The sequence below is a fragment of the Oncorhynchus mykiss genome, chromosome 11, assembly GCF_057628025.1.
Source record: "Oncorhynchus mykiss isolate SJ-2025 chromosome 11, ASM5762802v1, whole genome shotgun sequence".
Lineage (NCBI taxonomy): Eukaryota > Metazoa > Chordata > Actinopteri > Salmoniformes > Salmonidae > Oncorhynchus > Oncorhynchus mykiss.
In genome coordinates this window covers 28127679-28143823 of record NC_143032.1, presented here as the reverse complement: position 1 = coordinate 28143823, position 16145 = coordinate 28127679, and the positions used below count along the sequence as shown (strand labels likewise).

Sequence of the window (16145 nt, the reverse complement as noted above, 5' to 3'; positions counted from 1 at the left end):
TCAGAGTCAGCTGCTGCGCTCGCAGCAATGTGTGGAGTAACTGAGTCACAGAGAAGGAACGCTGTGTGTGTGTGTGTGTGTGTCTACAAGCTCATGTCCACGCCTTTGCTACCCCGACGCAACATAAGCACAGGTGAGAGAAAACACCAAAGCAACATTGTGTTCTTTCGTACCCTGAAGAGAGACCGCTTGGCTGCAACACTCAACTTGGCCCTCTCATCCAACTTCTCTTCATCCGCTAGAGAGCGAGAGAGAGAATAAACCGACAGAGAGAGGGAGAGAGAAAGAGAGAGAGAAACAGACAGAGAGGGGAGGAACCGAGAGAGAAAGATGATAGCAAAAATCCAAAGTGTCAAATGGAGCCAGATTCTGAGAATCTTGAAAACCAATTCCCATAATAAAACAGCTTGCTTGAATCATGAACAAAACAGTGACTTTAAATACCAGTCCAATACCTGCAAATTGAAGTACTACAATCCAAAGGTTTATCATCATCATCATCATCATCATCATCATCTGTAATGTGTATAAAACAAAGACAAGCTAAACCTGCACTGATGCAAGTGACCGCAGTGTGTTTGGGAGGCAGACCGAGCAGCAGAGACTGACATACAGGTGTGATCTGAGAGGGGTACGTCCCAAATGGCACGCTATTCTCTATGTAGTGCGATACTTTTCACCAGAGCCCTAGTCTAAAAGCACTAAACTATATAGGGAATAGGGTACCATTTCAGACACACTGCAGGACAGTATGACATCACCTTGAAAGCATCCCCTTTGACACCGCACTACACTGCAGACTGACTGAGGGTGTGTGTGTGTGTGTGTGTGTGTGTGTGTGTGTTTATAGGAACCAGATGGATGAATAGTACTCTGCTCAGTAAAACTGTAGCCATGTTATGCTACTGTGAACACCAATAATGACTCTATAAAACGAGTTAAAATGTTTTTATTTTCGACTTAGTAAAAATCAGAAGTGTACTGACGAGCCTTGCGTCATTAAGCGCTTCTCATTAAAGGGAGTCTTTCTAAAATGTTTACAGACCTGCGGAAGGTAAACGTATTAACTTGATACGATGGCACGCACTTTTACTTTTCAAAGCTCAGCTACAAAAAGTCCTTTTCATCTTTTCCCAATGAAGTTCAAAAGGAACTTACCTTCAGTGCTGGGTAGATCTGGGCCCAAACAAGACCTTCAGGAGAAAAGGAAAAACCAGCACTGAAATTCACCAGGACTCACATATTATTCATCCATTATCAAGTGGTATGAAATCGATGGTAAAGGACTGCTACTGTGAGTACAGCTACCAGAGAGGCAGTGGAGCGATTGAGAGCAGACAGAAAGCAGCAGCCACAGGGGTAATGTGATGGGGTAGGTGGTGTTCAGAAATTACACCGGCCGAGTCCCAAATGGCCCCCTATTCCCTATATAATGCACAACCATAGGCCTCTGGTCAAAAGTTGTGCACTACATCGGGAGCCATTTGAGACGCATGCACAGAAATCAGATTGCAACAGAGAGACTTGTCCTGGCTAAGGCATTAGACAGCATTTCAGAAATAAGTCTGCTGAAGAGAGAAAGAGAAAGAGAGAGGACTGCTAGACCTTAAACAGTAAACTAAAGGAGTGATTCATCTGCCCGCATGACATATCCACTGGCAGGATAGACTCAGCATGCAGGCGGCAGACCTTTGGGGTAACAATCTGTTAACCCACTGTTCCCTGGGCGGCGAAGACATGGGTGTTGATTAAGGCAGCCCTCCACACCTCCCTGATTCAGAGGGGTTGGGTTAAAGGTGGACGACACGTTTCAGTTTAAGTTGTACAACTGACTCGGTATTCCCCTTTCCATTTCTAAATCAGCCGGGCTGCAGAGTTAGACAGGCGAAGAGCGCAGAGCCTCCACACAATCCACTGGCTTCCGGTTGAAACTCACATCCACTACAAGACCATGCATGGTACTTGCCTATGGACCAGAAAGAGGAACGGTCCCTCCCTACCTTCAGGCTACGCTCAAACCCTACACTCCAACCCGAGCCCTCCGTTCTGCCACCGCAGGTCTCTTGGCCCTCCCACCCCTACAGGAGGGCAAGTTCCCGCTTAGCCCAAGCTTTTCTCTGTCCTGGCACCCCAATGGTGGAACCAGCTTCCCCCTGAAGCGAGGACAGCAAAGTCCCTTCCCATCTTCCCGAAAAACATCTGAAACTGTACCTCTAACGAGCATTTTAAAATAACCCCCCCGCCCCGTAAAAAAACCACACAATTAAAATGAACACAAGTCTTTCCTGAACTAACATCGCACTTCACTTTTTCACCTACTGATATAGAAGTAGATAAAGTTGAGGAAAAGTGTACCTTTTATGACAGAGATACGTGGTTGTCCCACCTAGCCATCTTAAAAGGAATGCACTAACTAACTAAGTCACACTGGATAAGAGCGTCTGCTAAATCAGGGTTTCCTCTAACTCTGTTCTGGTGTCCACCTGGGTGTCCACCTGGGTGTCCACCTGGGTGTCCGTGTCCACCTGGGTGTCCACCTGGGGGTGTCCACCTGGGTGTCCGTGTCCACCTGGGTGTCCGTGTCCACCTGGGTGTCCACCTGGGTGTCCGTGTCCACCTGGGTGTCCACCTGGGTGTCCGTGTCCACCTGGGTGTCCACCTGGGTGCACCTTTTGGTTTTTGCCCTGGATAAGCCTGTGTGCCTATGTACATGATATGTGAACACACAAACACGCCGTCGGCTAGTGCGTGATCCACGGTTGATTTAAGAAAAAAAAAAAAAAAAACTCATGGTCTAGGGTTGCAAAGCTACCTGTAATTTACCAAAGTTACCAGAATGTTTAGTAATTTTGGTGATTAACAGAAAATCTAATCATACTTGAATGACAAACATTTTATTCATATATTGTATACATTTTTTATATCCATACGTTTCTATTATATAGACCATATAGTTGAAGAGAAACTACCCTAATTAATGAAAAAACAAAACAAATGGCATTATTTTCGCTATTGACTTTTTACAAAACTGCCACCAGTTTGAATACATGTTGAATAATTGTATATATTTTACATGTGATAAGGCCACACAATTACAGACACCTGCGATTACTTCAGGTTAAGTTTCCAGTAATATACCCTCCCTTTGCAACCCTACTCATGTCAGTCTAAACTAAAACTTCCTTATACGACCCTCTCTACGACCCTCTCTAAGTGTTTTCCTAAGGGGAGAAATAAGGACTATATTTGCCATGCACGAAAACACCCACACAGCCTACAGTACATGCGGCCTGAGAGAGAATGCATAGGTTTCTGGATGAGCCTGTGAAGTGTGCTCCTTCACAGCAGACTACTAGCCACTCTCTCTAGTCTTCACCCATGGGAAGCCAGGACTAATTCTGTGTTTGCCATGCGTTTAAAAAAACAAACAAACACAGTACACACACTGTACCTATCAGACAGCTGTCTCTCAGCCGAGGTGATGGGCTGGGTCCTAAACCTCTCGGAAGTCTTTCTACTCTCTCCGGGGGAGATGTAGAGTCTGGGCCTGCGCCCCCTGTCCCCCCTCCACGGGACATCCGTACTGTCCCGCTGCCCTCGCCAGGGGACCCCCGTACCCCCCGGGTACACCAACTCTACCTCTTCCTCCCTTCGGGGCGCAACGCAGACAGGAGGAAGGGGCGATGAAGAAAGGAAAGAGAAAAATAGCAAGGTGAGGGAACGAAAGAAAGAGCAGGGAAAGATACGCAGTCATTTAACAGAGGTGAGCTTCCACACCCCTGATTTTCTACATTGGAGGAGCAGATTGAAGCCATTGGCATGCAAAGATTTGCTTGATTGGCGACTACGTCGTGTTACACACAACACACACCCCATACTGTCCATCAGCTAGTCCAGGCACTCAGCCCAAGAGAAAGCAGCAGTCAACCCCCCGCCGCGAAACGCTCTACTGCTAGCGTTAGTGATCGGATGAGTGTTTCTACTCTGCGTTAGTAGAAGAAACCCTGTTCAGAATAATCACACCGATTATTTCAGTCAGGAGGAGGTTGGTGTTAGCTAGGCAGGGCAGGGCAGCGAGCGAGCTCCTGATAGAAGCCAGCAGCAGCTCCTAGCAGAATGGATTGTAGAACAGCACTGTACTACAGAACAGAACCACCTACAGCTTTGTTTTCCTGACGACTGGGGCAGTAGCAGTCGTAGCACCCTCCAGGTAGGAGTGGCGAAGCTTGGCCACAGAGACACGAGCGTCCCTGGTCTCTGGAGGGCTCTGGTCTCCATTACTGATCCCATCCTCACTGGCCCATTGTTGCAGGACTGCTGCCTCTCTGACCCACCCTGGCCCTGGTTCTTGGGTCTTGGGGATGGAGCCTCTAGGGGCCCCAGTGTCCGACGTGGGGCGCCTGGAGGAGACGGGAGCGTCTGTGGTCATGGCTCCTCCCCTGGTCTGGATGTAAATGGCGTCGTCATTCCGCGGTTGTTGGCGCTCCTCTGAGGCTCTGACCTCTGCGGCCAGCAGGCGGGAGACGTGTTCCCCTGTAGGTCTGATTGGTTCAGGGTCTGTGTCCGGTTCCTCCAGTCTCATCCTGGTTCTCCCTCCTCCCATGCACCCTCCTCTGGGCCCTTCCGGCTCAGCCTTCCTCCCGTGTCCTACTCCCTGGCCTTCTCGGGCCCTGCTGTACCCAGCCTGCTCCTCCTCTCTCCTGGGGCCGCTCCCACGCGGGTCCTCTGTGCTCTTCTCCCTGCGTCTGATCTCCGATGGCAGCACAGCTTTCCTGCTCTTCAGTAGTCCCTCCGTCCTCACTTCCTGTCTGCCCTCCCTATGGGCGCCCCTCCTCTCCTCATCCACCATCTCCTCTTCCTCCTCCGGCTGAGGCTGTTGGGGCTGCTGTGCCTTGGGACCGGGGCCGGTGTCCATGGACAGATAGCTGGGGTCATCACTCAGCCCAGAACGGGTGAGCTGAGGCTGGGGGTGAGAGTTGGCTGGCTGTGGGCCTGGAGGGTTGGTGGTGGTGTAGGCAGGAGCCTGGTGGTCATGGTGGTGGGCTGTGGGGAAGGTGGTGGCTCGGGGCTGGGGGTGTCTCCTGTACAGGGGGGCCTCAGCGACACGGTGGCCCAGCTCTGGACTCTGTCGGATTCCCTCCTCCTTGACGAGCCTCTCCCTAACTCTGATTCTTCAGGGAAGAGACCGAGAGGGTTAAAAACTTGCTGCAGTTTGTACTGAAACTCAGAGTGCAGCGAGAAAAGAGAAATAATGGTGAAAGCCCAACATCCCTTTCCTTCCCTCAGCCATAAATCATTCCCTTTCCCCTCTACCCCTTTCCCTTCTCGACCCCTCCTCCTCCTTATGCGTCTCCATTTATTTATGTCAAAATGTCATCAGTATCACAGATATCCCCAGAGAAAAATAGTCATATGAATGAACTGTAATACCATCTGACCAGTGAGATACTAATGCAAAATGCATGAAGAACTAAATTAAACAGGGAATCAAAATTGGCCGAAGTGCACAGTCAGACCACATGCTGAATGGTGGTGGGGGTTGGTTGGTAACATGCTAGCTAGCAGCCGTTGTCAGGTGTTGGCTAATGCAACGCTAACAGTAGCACTTGTAAGACTTGTATGTGATGGTTGTGGGGTTCTGGGAGTAGTCCCTCCCTCTCCTCTGCCTTCTCTCGTCACCAGTCTCTACTACTCAAGGTCAGGGAGGACTCTTCCACAACAGTCTTCCACAGCTGAGTAGGCCAGTGCCTGGAAATCACAGAACACTTCATTTCTTATTAACTGCCATTTTGCCCTTGCCTATAGACTTAAGAAGAAAGTTAAGCGAAGTTGCTATTGCTTGTATTAGATTGTGTTTTGTGAATCTGGTGGGCAACCGGGGCCTAGCACTGGCTGTGGAAGGTCAGCGCACCGTGTCTGCTTTTCTCCTCATCTTTTTATTTTATTTATTTTTATTTTACCTTTATTTAACCAGGTAGGCAAGTTGAGAACAAGTTCTCATTTACAATTGCGACCTGGCCAAGATAAAGCAAAGCAGTTCGACAGATACAACAACACAGAGTTACACATGGAGTAAAACAAACATACAGTCAATAATAAAGTATAAACAAGTCTATATACAATGTGAGCAAATGAGGTGAGAAGGGAGGTAAAGGCAAAAAAAGGCCTTGGTGGCAAGGTAAATACAATATAGCAAGTAAAACACTGGAATGGTAGTTTTGCAATGGAAGAATGTGCAAAGTAGAAATAAAAATAATGGGGTGCAAAGGAGCAAAAATAAATAAATAAATTAAATACAGTTGGGAAAGAGGTAGTTGATAGGGCTAAATTATATGTGGGCTATGTACAGGTGCAGTAATCTGTGAGCTGCTCTGACAGTTGGTGCTTAAAGCTAGTGAGGGAGATAAGAGTTTCCAGTTTCAGAGATTTTTGTAGTTCGTTCCAGTCATTGGCAGCAGAGAACTGGAAAGAGAGGCGGCCAAAGAAAGAATTGGTTTTGGGGGTGACTAGAGAGATATACCTGCTGGAGCGTGTGCTACAGGTGGGAGATGCTATGGTGACCAGCGAGCTGAGATAAGGGGGGACTTTACCTAGCAGGGTCTTGTAGATGACATGGAGCCAGTGGGTTTGGCGACGAGTATGAAGCGAGGGCCAGCCAACGAGAGCGTACAGGTCGCAATGGTGGGTAGTGTATGGGGCTTTGGTGACAAAACGGATTGCACTGTGATAGACTGCATCCAGTTTGTTGAGTAGGGTATTGGAGGCTATTTTGTAAATTACATCGCCAAAGTCGAGGATTGGTAGGATGGTCAGTTTTACAAGGGTATGTTTGGCAGCATGAGTGAAGGATGCTTTGTTGCGAAATAGGAAGCCAATTCTAGATTTAACTTTGGATTGGAGATGTTTGATATGGGTATATATATATATGGGATATCTTTGAACGACATTCCTTTGTGACTAAATCCAGAAGTCCTAGCTAGAGGTTCAGCTGTTCTTCATTCTGTTAGGCTCACAATTCTAGGCTGATATCGGATGTACTGCAGAGAATCAGACAATACTTTGCTGGCATCACCCTCACTTGTGGCTTTTTGTTGTTGTTGTTGAAAGCCGTCTATTCACAACCCATTTGGGATTTGTGGCTGATAATAGGTTTTATCTGGTCAGAAATGGATCGTATATCCGACCATAATAACAAAGTCCTGTCAATTCCATGAATAAGGGTTGACATACACTCCGAATCTATTTCGGACTGCTCTGTCGTACCCACAAGAGTACTACTGATCTGAGCCCAGTTTCGGGTTGCAAAACGTGCCGGTTTCCCAGGAATCCCGGTTGGAAGATTACTTGAGCTTACAAGGGAATAAAGCAAGAAATCAGAGAACCCTCTAACCAAAAGTTATCAGCAACTTTGCAACCCTAGCCAAGATCTAAGGAGATTTAGAGTAAATGTTTTAGGGTGAAATTGGAGCCAACTCGGCAATAATAATAATTGCAGCTCTAATTTCAAGTTCCTCTGACTGTGTGTAGGCCTGAGGGATATAGACTGTACAAGATCTATTTGCTGAGTCAATGCTGGGAAAGGATTGGGGGATGAGCCGTGACTAAAGGGTTCTCTCTCACAGTCTGACTCCCAGCCTCATCCTCCCTTCTCCCTGAGACAGTCTGGCCTAGTCAGTAGAGAAACAAGAGGGAGAGTCCTGCAATAGAGCACTTACAGTAAGTAACGTGACAACTCTATAAAGCATTGAGATAGAAACGGCTTTAGAGGTCACTGGACAACACGAACGTGGACGGGGAGGAGGGGGGGTAATTTGGTCAGTGAAATGAAAACACAGCAAAACACCCATTAATGTTGATGAGGAATGAGGTCTGATGTGAAGGTGGCAAAACGGGTTCGGTTAAAAGATGGGAATGTGGAGGGATGGAGGGAAGGGAGGGTCAAAACACCCTGTACCTGGAGGGCCAGTTGATAAGGGATTGGGTGTTGCCTTCCGAATCGGTCTGGAGGAACCAATTGCTGGTTAGTTTCACCTCCGGGCTGCATCAATGGGATGGGAGACGCAGTGAGTCAGCGACACTGGGGTTGGCGGCATCCAAAATGGCGCCCTATTCCTTATGTAGTGCACTACTTTTGACCGGAGTCCTATGGAGCTCTGGTCAAAAGTAGTGCACTATTATAGGGAATAGGGTGTAATTTCGAACGCACCTTGGGTGAGTGAGTGGCTAGGCCGCCCCGAGCATTTCACTTGTAGCACAAACACAACTGACTTCACATTTAGCATGACCAAGAAACATCCATCCATCTGCCTTGTACTTCAGTGGATATCCCATTCTACTGGGAGCTCGGTTATCATTCTGGTATTTGGAGAGATGTCAAACTATGAAACAATAAATCCTATCCGGGAATGTTCATCGAAATGAACAATGAAGAGACATTAAATGGGGCTTGGGAAAATGATAGGACACACAGACATGACGCACACAGCAGCATGTATCGCAATGCACAGTACCACACAGTAGATAGTTTTTGAACCGATATGTAGGCTACGTATGCCTTTTCTCAAGTGATGTAGTTCTGTCCTTGAAACGTTCTTGTCTATTAAATGTTCTGTATAATGTCATGTTTCATGTGGACCCCAGGAAGAGTAGCTGCTGCTTCAGCAACAGCTAATGGAGATCCTAAGAAAATACCTAATAGTAGGCATTCCACTGATGTATTGTGTACAATTTGCAGCAGTAGTCCTGCGGGTGAAAACAGCTCGTTGATGAGAGGTCGAAGGACAACGGAAAGATTTGTGCAAGCTAACAGGAGGGCCACAAACAGGAAAATAACGGCACATTGCAACAGTGGTGTGCCGAACGCCATCTCGGAATGCACAACTCGTCGATCCTTGTCACGGATGGGCTATTGCTGCAGATAACCACACCGGGTTCCACTCCTATCGGCTAAAAACAGAAGTAGCGTCTCCAGTGGGCATGTGATCACCAACACTGGACAACAGAGGAGTGGAAAAATGTTGCTTGGTCTGACGAACCCCGGTTCTTGCGGCATGCTGATGGCAGAGCCCGGATTTGGGGTAGGCAGAATGAGCCCAAGGACCCAACCTGCCTGGTGTCAACGGTACAGGCTGGTGGTGTACTAGTGTGGGGAATGTTTTCCTGGCACACGTTTAGGTCCCTTGAGACCAATTGAGCAACGATTGAACAACACAAAACTAGTCACTGAGTGCATGTCCTTCATCTGTCCTACCAGATTTCCAGAGCCAGGCCCTCACCCAGCAGAGGGCAACAGCATGTGACTCAAGAGGGTTTTTCTAAGAGACCGAGCGAGAGCACGAGCGCTTGAACGAGAGAGAGAGAGCTGCTCCGTGTCTTAAACTCTAAACTCTTTCTCCAGGTGGGCGGCGTGGCCTTGCTGGCTTTCATCTGTCTCTCTGTATGTGCTCATAGTTCTGACCGAGGAGTCACATCGCGCCCCTGTAACCCAACACCCATCCTGATGGCTAACGCAACACAGCCGCTGCCAAGTTTTGAAACCGGAGAGAGAGAGGGCGGAGAGAGAGATAGAGATGCCTTGTGGGATATGGAATGGGAGCATGTGTCTCTAATCGTTTCCCCTCAGTGAGTCAACGTTTAGCACCAGCAGGCTACAGCTAGCTGGCTGTTAAAATTAGCTTGAGGGACTGAGGAGAGAAAAACACCATGTCTCCAGACTAGACACAACACTGCATTGGACCATGACTCCCAAATAAAGAATACCTAAACTAACATCTAATATTGTGTCATTGTTGGAATTGCATTGTATCAGCAGTCTCATAACCTGGGGTTTTGTTGACTTCATGACTTTGGCTCAAGTGGGTTGTGCAACTGTTCAGCGAAGCAACAAATATAGCTGCTCCTTTAGTTTTATCACCGACATCCTACAAGTCGCTTTTCAACCACGTGAATATTCTGGCACAGAAAGAAAATACGTACAGTGCCTTCAGAAAGTACTCATACTCCTTGAATTATTTCACATTTTGTTGTGTTATAGACGGAATTCAAAATGGATTAAATATATTCTCACCCATCTACACAAAATATCCCATAATGACAATGTGAAAACTTAAGACATTTTTTGCAAATGTATTGAAAAATAAATCTCTCACTTAGGTATTCACCCCCCCCCGAGTCAATACTTTGTAGAAGCACATTTGGCAGCGAGTACAGTTGTAAGTCTCAAAGCTTTCCACACCTGGATTGTGCAACATTAATTAGCCTATTATTATTTTCAAAATTCTTCAAGCGCTCTCAAATTGGTTGTTGATCATGCTAGACAACCATTTTCAGGGCTTCCCATATATTTTCAAGTAGGGTTTTGACTTAAATAACTCGGCACTGAGGAACATTCACTGTTTTCTTGTTGAGCAACTTCAGGGTAGATTTGGCCTTGTGTTTTAGGTTATTGTCCTGCTGAAAGGTGAGTTAATCTTCCATTGTCTGTTGGAAAGCAGACAACCAGGTTTTCCTCTAGGATTTGCCTGTGCCTAACTCCATTCAGTTTCTTTTTTTATCCTGAAAACGTTCCCAGTCCTTAAAGATTACAAGCATACCCATTACATGATGCAGCCACCACTATGCTTAAAAATTTGGCGTGGTACTCTGTAATGTGTTGTATTGGATTTGCCCTAAACATAACAATTTGTATTCAGTACAAAAAGTTAATTGCTTTGCCACATATTTTTCAGTATTACTTTAGTGCCTTGCAGGAAATAGGATGCATGTTTTGCTTCCTTCTTTTCACTATCAATTAGGTTAGTATTGTGGAGCAACTACAATGTTGTTGATCCATCCTCAGTTTTTCTCCCCCCATCACAGCTATTCAATTGTGTAACTGTTTTAAAGTCACCATTGGCTTTAGTAGTTTCCTTCCTCTCTGGCAACTGAGTTAGGAAGGACGCCTGTATTGTTGTAGTGACTGGGTGTATTGATACACCATCCAAAGTGTGATTAATAACTTCACCATGCTCAAATGGATATTTCATGTGTTTTTTTTGTTCTCTCACCCATCTACCAAATAGGTGCATGCAACTTATCATGTAACATGTTGAGCACATCTTTACTCCTGAACTTATTTAGGCTTGCCATAACAAAGAAGTTGAATACTTAATAAACTAAAAGACATTTCAGCTTTTCATTTCTATGTAAAAAAAATGTTAAAAAACATAATTCCACTGGCATTGTGTGTAGGTCAATGACAAAAAAAAAATCTGTAATTCATTTCAAATTCAGACTGTAACAACAAAATGGTGGAAAAAGTCAAGGGCTATGAATACTTTCTGAAGGCACTGTACATGCAGCAACATCAAACACGATGCAGCAACAACAAAAACTGGACCTGGGAGGACTTCAGCTATGTGTAAACCCTGTTGGATTGACTGAGCCTGCTGCTGCATGCACAGATTGCTCTTCCTCTATGCTATAAATTATTGTGTGCATCCCAAATGGCACACTGTGCCGTATTTACTGCACTACTTTTGACCTGGCCAAAAGAAGTGCACTATATAGGGAGTAGGGTGCCATTTGGACGCAGATAATGTTCATGCCAAGAGGACGACCTTGTGAGAGTTCTGTTAAAGGGATCAAGGAGACTGAGTGCGTGTGAGAGAAAGGGAGAGACCGATGATCCCTCTCCTTCTCTCCATCCGTTTTATTTACAGTAAGGGGAAAGATACTGTACAGAGAGAGAACCTTAACAATAGGAAGAGAAAGAAGACTAGACAGTGTAGTAGGTCGGTCCACTCACCCCTGTCTGCCGAGGATGTTGTGGGCCTGCTGCTCTATGAAGAGGTCCCCAGGGGACACCCCCTGTTTGGGGGAGGGCAGTGAAGACTTCCGGGTCGTCTTGGGTGAGCTGGGGGGCACCCCTGTGACGGTGTAGTCGTTAGCGACGGGCACCTTGGCCGAGGTGGGCGACGATGACGTCACATCCATGTAGCTGGCGGAAGAGGGAAGCTCGAGGGCACTGATGTTCCTCTCCTGCTGCCCCGCCCTGCGCTGGTTCTCCAGGTTCATCACCCTCTCCCTCTCCGTGAACGAGTCCACCCTGGGTCGCCCCTGGCCAGGCTCGCCGGAGCCTTGTGGCTGGGTGGCCACTCTCCCCACCCTGGAGCTGCCTGAGGTGTAGGAGGGTTCATCCCCCACAGACTCCGCCCTGGGGCGTGGCTTGACATTTGTGTAGCCCTGCTGCCTCACCGAAGAGGTGTCAGACTCCTTGAGACCACGGGCGGAGCCAGATCGGGAGGAGAAGTGATCGGTGGTGGAGTCTGGTTCCTGGTCCAGAGACATACCGTAGCGCTCGGCCAGCTGCCGACGCCGTTCCGCCTTGTAGCGAGCAATCCGATCTGCCTTGGAGTCCAGGTCGGTACCTGCGGAGTCAGAGCTGTAAATGGGTTCAGTTGGGACGGTCTGGCCCTCAGGCCGGCTCCGGGCTCTGGACTGCCTCTCTGGAGCAGGGACCTGCTGATGGGTCATCATCTCTGGACTCTCCAGGTCCTCCCTACTGTAACACTGCACTGTGACAGGGGATAGACCGAGACAAAATCTTTAGACCAAATCTACACAAGTAACACACAGTGTACAAAATATTATGATAATACAATAGGTAGCAGCATTAGTTCAACGCTTTCATATCTTGACAAATTTGTGATGTTCTGAGGGCAAAAGGCGGCGCAACAATATTTGTAAGGTGTTCCTAATGTTTTGTACACTCAGTGTATATAATGCATGAAGTCAATGCATGTCTTTCAAATGACCAAGCTCATATCCAAAAGCGTGGGTCGGGTTTCGATAATTATATACTATATGGAGCTCTAGCAATGCTCAAGTTCTGTCATTCTGTGGGTCGTGCAAGTAGCTGAACACCTAGGTACAATGTGTGCGGTTTAGTGATCCTCACCGACACAGGGGTCACAGGTGTCCGAGGCACGTGTGTAACGGGGTGTGTCTTCCTCTAGCAGCCGATTGGTCACTAGGCCGGGGCAGCTGGGTAATATGGCGGGCTGCACCTCACTTTCTATCCCCTCCAACCGCCGGGCAATCCTCTCTTTCCTACACACAGAGTCAGACACACTGACTGACATGACAGAATACCCGTTTGAGTGGCCACATGCTGAGGACACACACACACACGCGCGCGCACATTGTTATTCATCACAGTCACCACTACAATAACTGCTTGCTTCATTACATGGTTGAAGGAGCTAAATGTCGTAGTCGTACCTGTTCATTTCCCAGCTAGAGCTTGGGCTGATGCTTTCAAAACGCTTCCTCAATTCTGAAACTGGACAGATGAATACAAAGTTAGGTACAAGAGGAAAAAATGTGAGCGTTAACAATCAAGTTTATCAATTCCCAATTCAGTAGTCACGATAGGAGAAAGGCATCACAGCAGGTGAGGTTGGACAGTTTGAGCTCATTATCCAACAGAGTTGAATGTAGAGTTTACACAGATGTGGGACCAGGCTACGTTCACATCTAGAGCAAGAAGAGATCTGTTTGTTTTGTGGGTCTCGTTTTCGAACTATAATGAGGTGACGATTCCGCCAGCTACTCTGTTCTCTACAACACAGGAACAAATCGCTGAGAGAGAGACATTCACAAGGAACTGACAAAAATCTACACCCCGCCTCAACAATAAAAGATATGAAGTCCAAACTGCAACTGACTAATTGACCGAGCATAGGAAGTGGTTATACATGCATGCAGTTGAAGTCGGAAGTTTACATACACTTAGGTTGGAGTCATTAAAACTGATTCTTCAACCACTCCACAAACTTCTTGTTAACAAACTTTAGTTTTGTCAAGTCGATTAGGATATCTACCTTGTGCATGACACAAGTAATGTTTCCAACAATTGTTTACAGATTATTTCATTTTTATAATTCACTGTATCACAATTCCAGTGGGTCAGAAGTTGACATACACCAAGTTGACTGTGCCTTTAAACTTGAGCTTGGAAAATTCCAGAAAATTATGTTATGGCTTTAGAAGCTTCTGAAAGGCTAATTGACATAATGAGTCAATTGGAGGTATACCTGTGGATGTATACCTCCAAATGATGTATTCAGTGCCTCTTTGCTTGACATCATGGGAAAATCAAAAGAAAATCAGCCATGACCTCAAAACAAGTTGTAGACCTCCAGAAGTCTGGTTCATCCTTGGGATCAATTTCCAAACGCGTGAAGGTACCACGTTTATCTGTACAAACAATCGCACCCAAGTATAAACACCATAGGTCCACGCAGCCGTCATACCGCTCAGGAAGGAGACACGTTCTGTCTCCTAGAGATTAACATACTTTGGTGCGAAAAGTGCAAATCAATCCCAGAACAGCAAAGGACCTTGTGAAGATGCTGGAGGAAACAGGTACAAAAGTATATATATCCACAGTAAAACTAGTCCTATATCGACATAAACTGAAAGGCTGCTCAGCAAGGAAGAAACCACTGCTCCAAAACTGCCATAAAAAAGCCAGACTACATTTTGCAACTGCACATGGGGACAAATATGGTACTTTTTGGAGAAATATCCTCTGGTCTGATGAAACAAAAATAGAACTGTTTGGCCATAATGAACATTGTCATGTTTGGAGGAAATAGGGGGAGGATAGCAAGCCGAAGAACACCATCCCAACCGTGAAGCACGGGGGTGGCAGCATCATGTTGTGGAGGTGCTTTGCTGCAGGAGGGACTGGTGTACTTCACGAAATAGATGGCATCATGAGAAGGAAAATAATGTGGATATATTGAAGCAACATCTCAAGACATCAGTCAGGAAGTTAAAGCTTAGTCGCAAATGGGTCTTCCAAGTGGACAATAACATACTTCAAGTTGTGGCAAAATTGCTTAAGGACAACAAAGTCAAGGTATTGGTGTGGTCATCAAAATCCTGACCTCAATCCTATAGAAAATTTGTGGGCAGAACTGAAAAAGTGTGTGCGAGCGAGGAGGCCTACACCTGACTCAGTTACACCAGCTCTGTCAGGAGGAATGGTACCAAAATTCACCCAACTTATTGTCGGAAGGAAATGGAGGAAAGCCGTATTGCATGTTCAAGAATGTGCTGGTTCTCATACTACAGCTGCCATTTCAATGGCATTTGAGAACATGTTTGAAACATGAATACTCCTAGCTCCATTTGAACAACTGACTGGAGAAATAAGCTCAACTGTGTCTGCAGCAGAAGTGATACCCTCTGTCATGGCTTTGAAACGCCTGCTCAACAAAACTGCCGACACAGACCGTGGGGTTAAAAGAGGCTGTGAACAAGCGAATCGGTGGCATTCTCTCTGAGCCTCTTTACTGTGTCGCCACCATGCTCAACGCTAGGTACAAGGACCACCTCTTCAATGCAGACAAGAAACAGGGTTTTACGTGAAATGCTACAGACACAGCTGGACAAGATGGAAACAGACAGTGACAGCGCGCACAGAGGAAGAGAGGCAATGGACAGACAGAGCTGAAACATCCCTGCTTGCCATGCATGATGAAATCCTGGTAGAGAATGAAACCACTGAACTAATTAGCAACAAAACAGCAAGTAGGTGAAAGAAATAGATTTTAATTATGTTTTACTGGTAATGGGGACATGCGTAAACGCCAACAAATCAACTTTTTGGTCCGTGTGTGTTTCAACTATTTAACTACACTGGAATGCTTAAAAAGCTGCTAAAATTTTAAATAACGGTTATCGGTATTGGTTTTTCGGGAAGAAAAATATTGGATAGTGGTGTCGGTCAAAAATGTCACAACAGTGCATCCCTACTTTTACCAGAGGGTTACTGCTCCTGTCAAGAGTCTTCAAACTCCAGTTCCCCCCATTTGAACCCAACACAAACACCACCCCCCAGGACTACACACACTATCCCCTCCTAGCCCTCACACACGCTGTTCCCGTAAAACTACACAATATTATCTCCAACTGAACCTTATCAAGGCAACAAGTGCCATCAAACAAACCTTCCAACCAACACAGTCACACAATAGAAACCACTTCCCTCAGCCCCATAACCCTGGGAAAGTCTCTGTCAGAGAATGCATCCCAAAGGCTCCGGATCAAAAGTACTGCACTATGAAAAGGGAATAGGGTGCCATTTTGGATGCAGA

The 16145-nt window shown here is 46.5% G+C and overlaps 1 protein-coding gene across 50 annotated transcripts in view; it reads right to left on the bottom strand.

The window, feature by feature from the left end:
* Positions 1-16145, bottom strand: part of svila (supervillin a) — a 162865-nt gene that overhangs the window by 59050 nt on the left and 87670 nt on the right. For 19 of the 50 annotated variants that reach the window (XM_090189830.1, XM_090189832.1, XM_090189836.1 and 16 more), the window contains exons 4-9: positions 13261-13321; positions 12938-13089; positions 11786-12554; positions 4161-5171; positions 1159-1193; positions 174-238 (exon numbers count right to left, since the gene is read on the bottom strand). In XM_090189830.1, the coding sequence (XP_090045956.1) occupies positions 174-238; positions 1159-1193; positions 4161-5171; positions 11786-12554; positions 12938-13089; positions 13261-13268 (2040 nt within the window). In that variant the 5' untranslated portion in view covers positions 13269-13321. Of the gene's footprint in view, positions 1-173; positions 239-1158; positions 1194-3451; positions 3650-4160; positions 5172-7954; positions 8039-11785; positions 12555-12937; positions 13090-13260; positions 13322-16145 lie in introns of all 50 variants that reach the window. The other 31 variants (XM_090189816.1, XM_090189815.1, XM_090189823.1 and 28 more) reach the window with 3 other exon arrangements.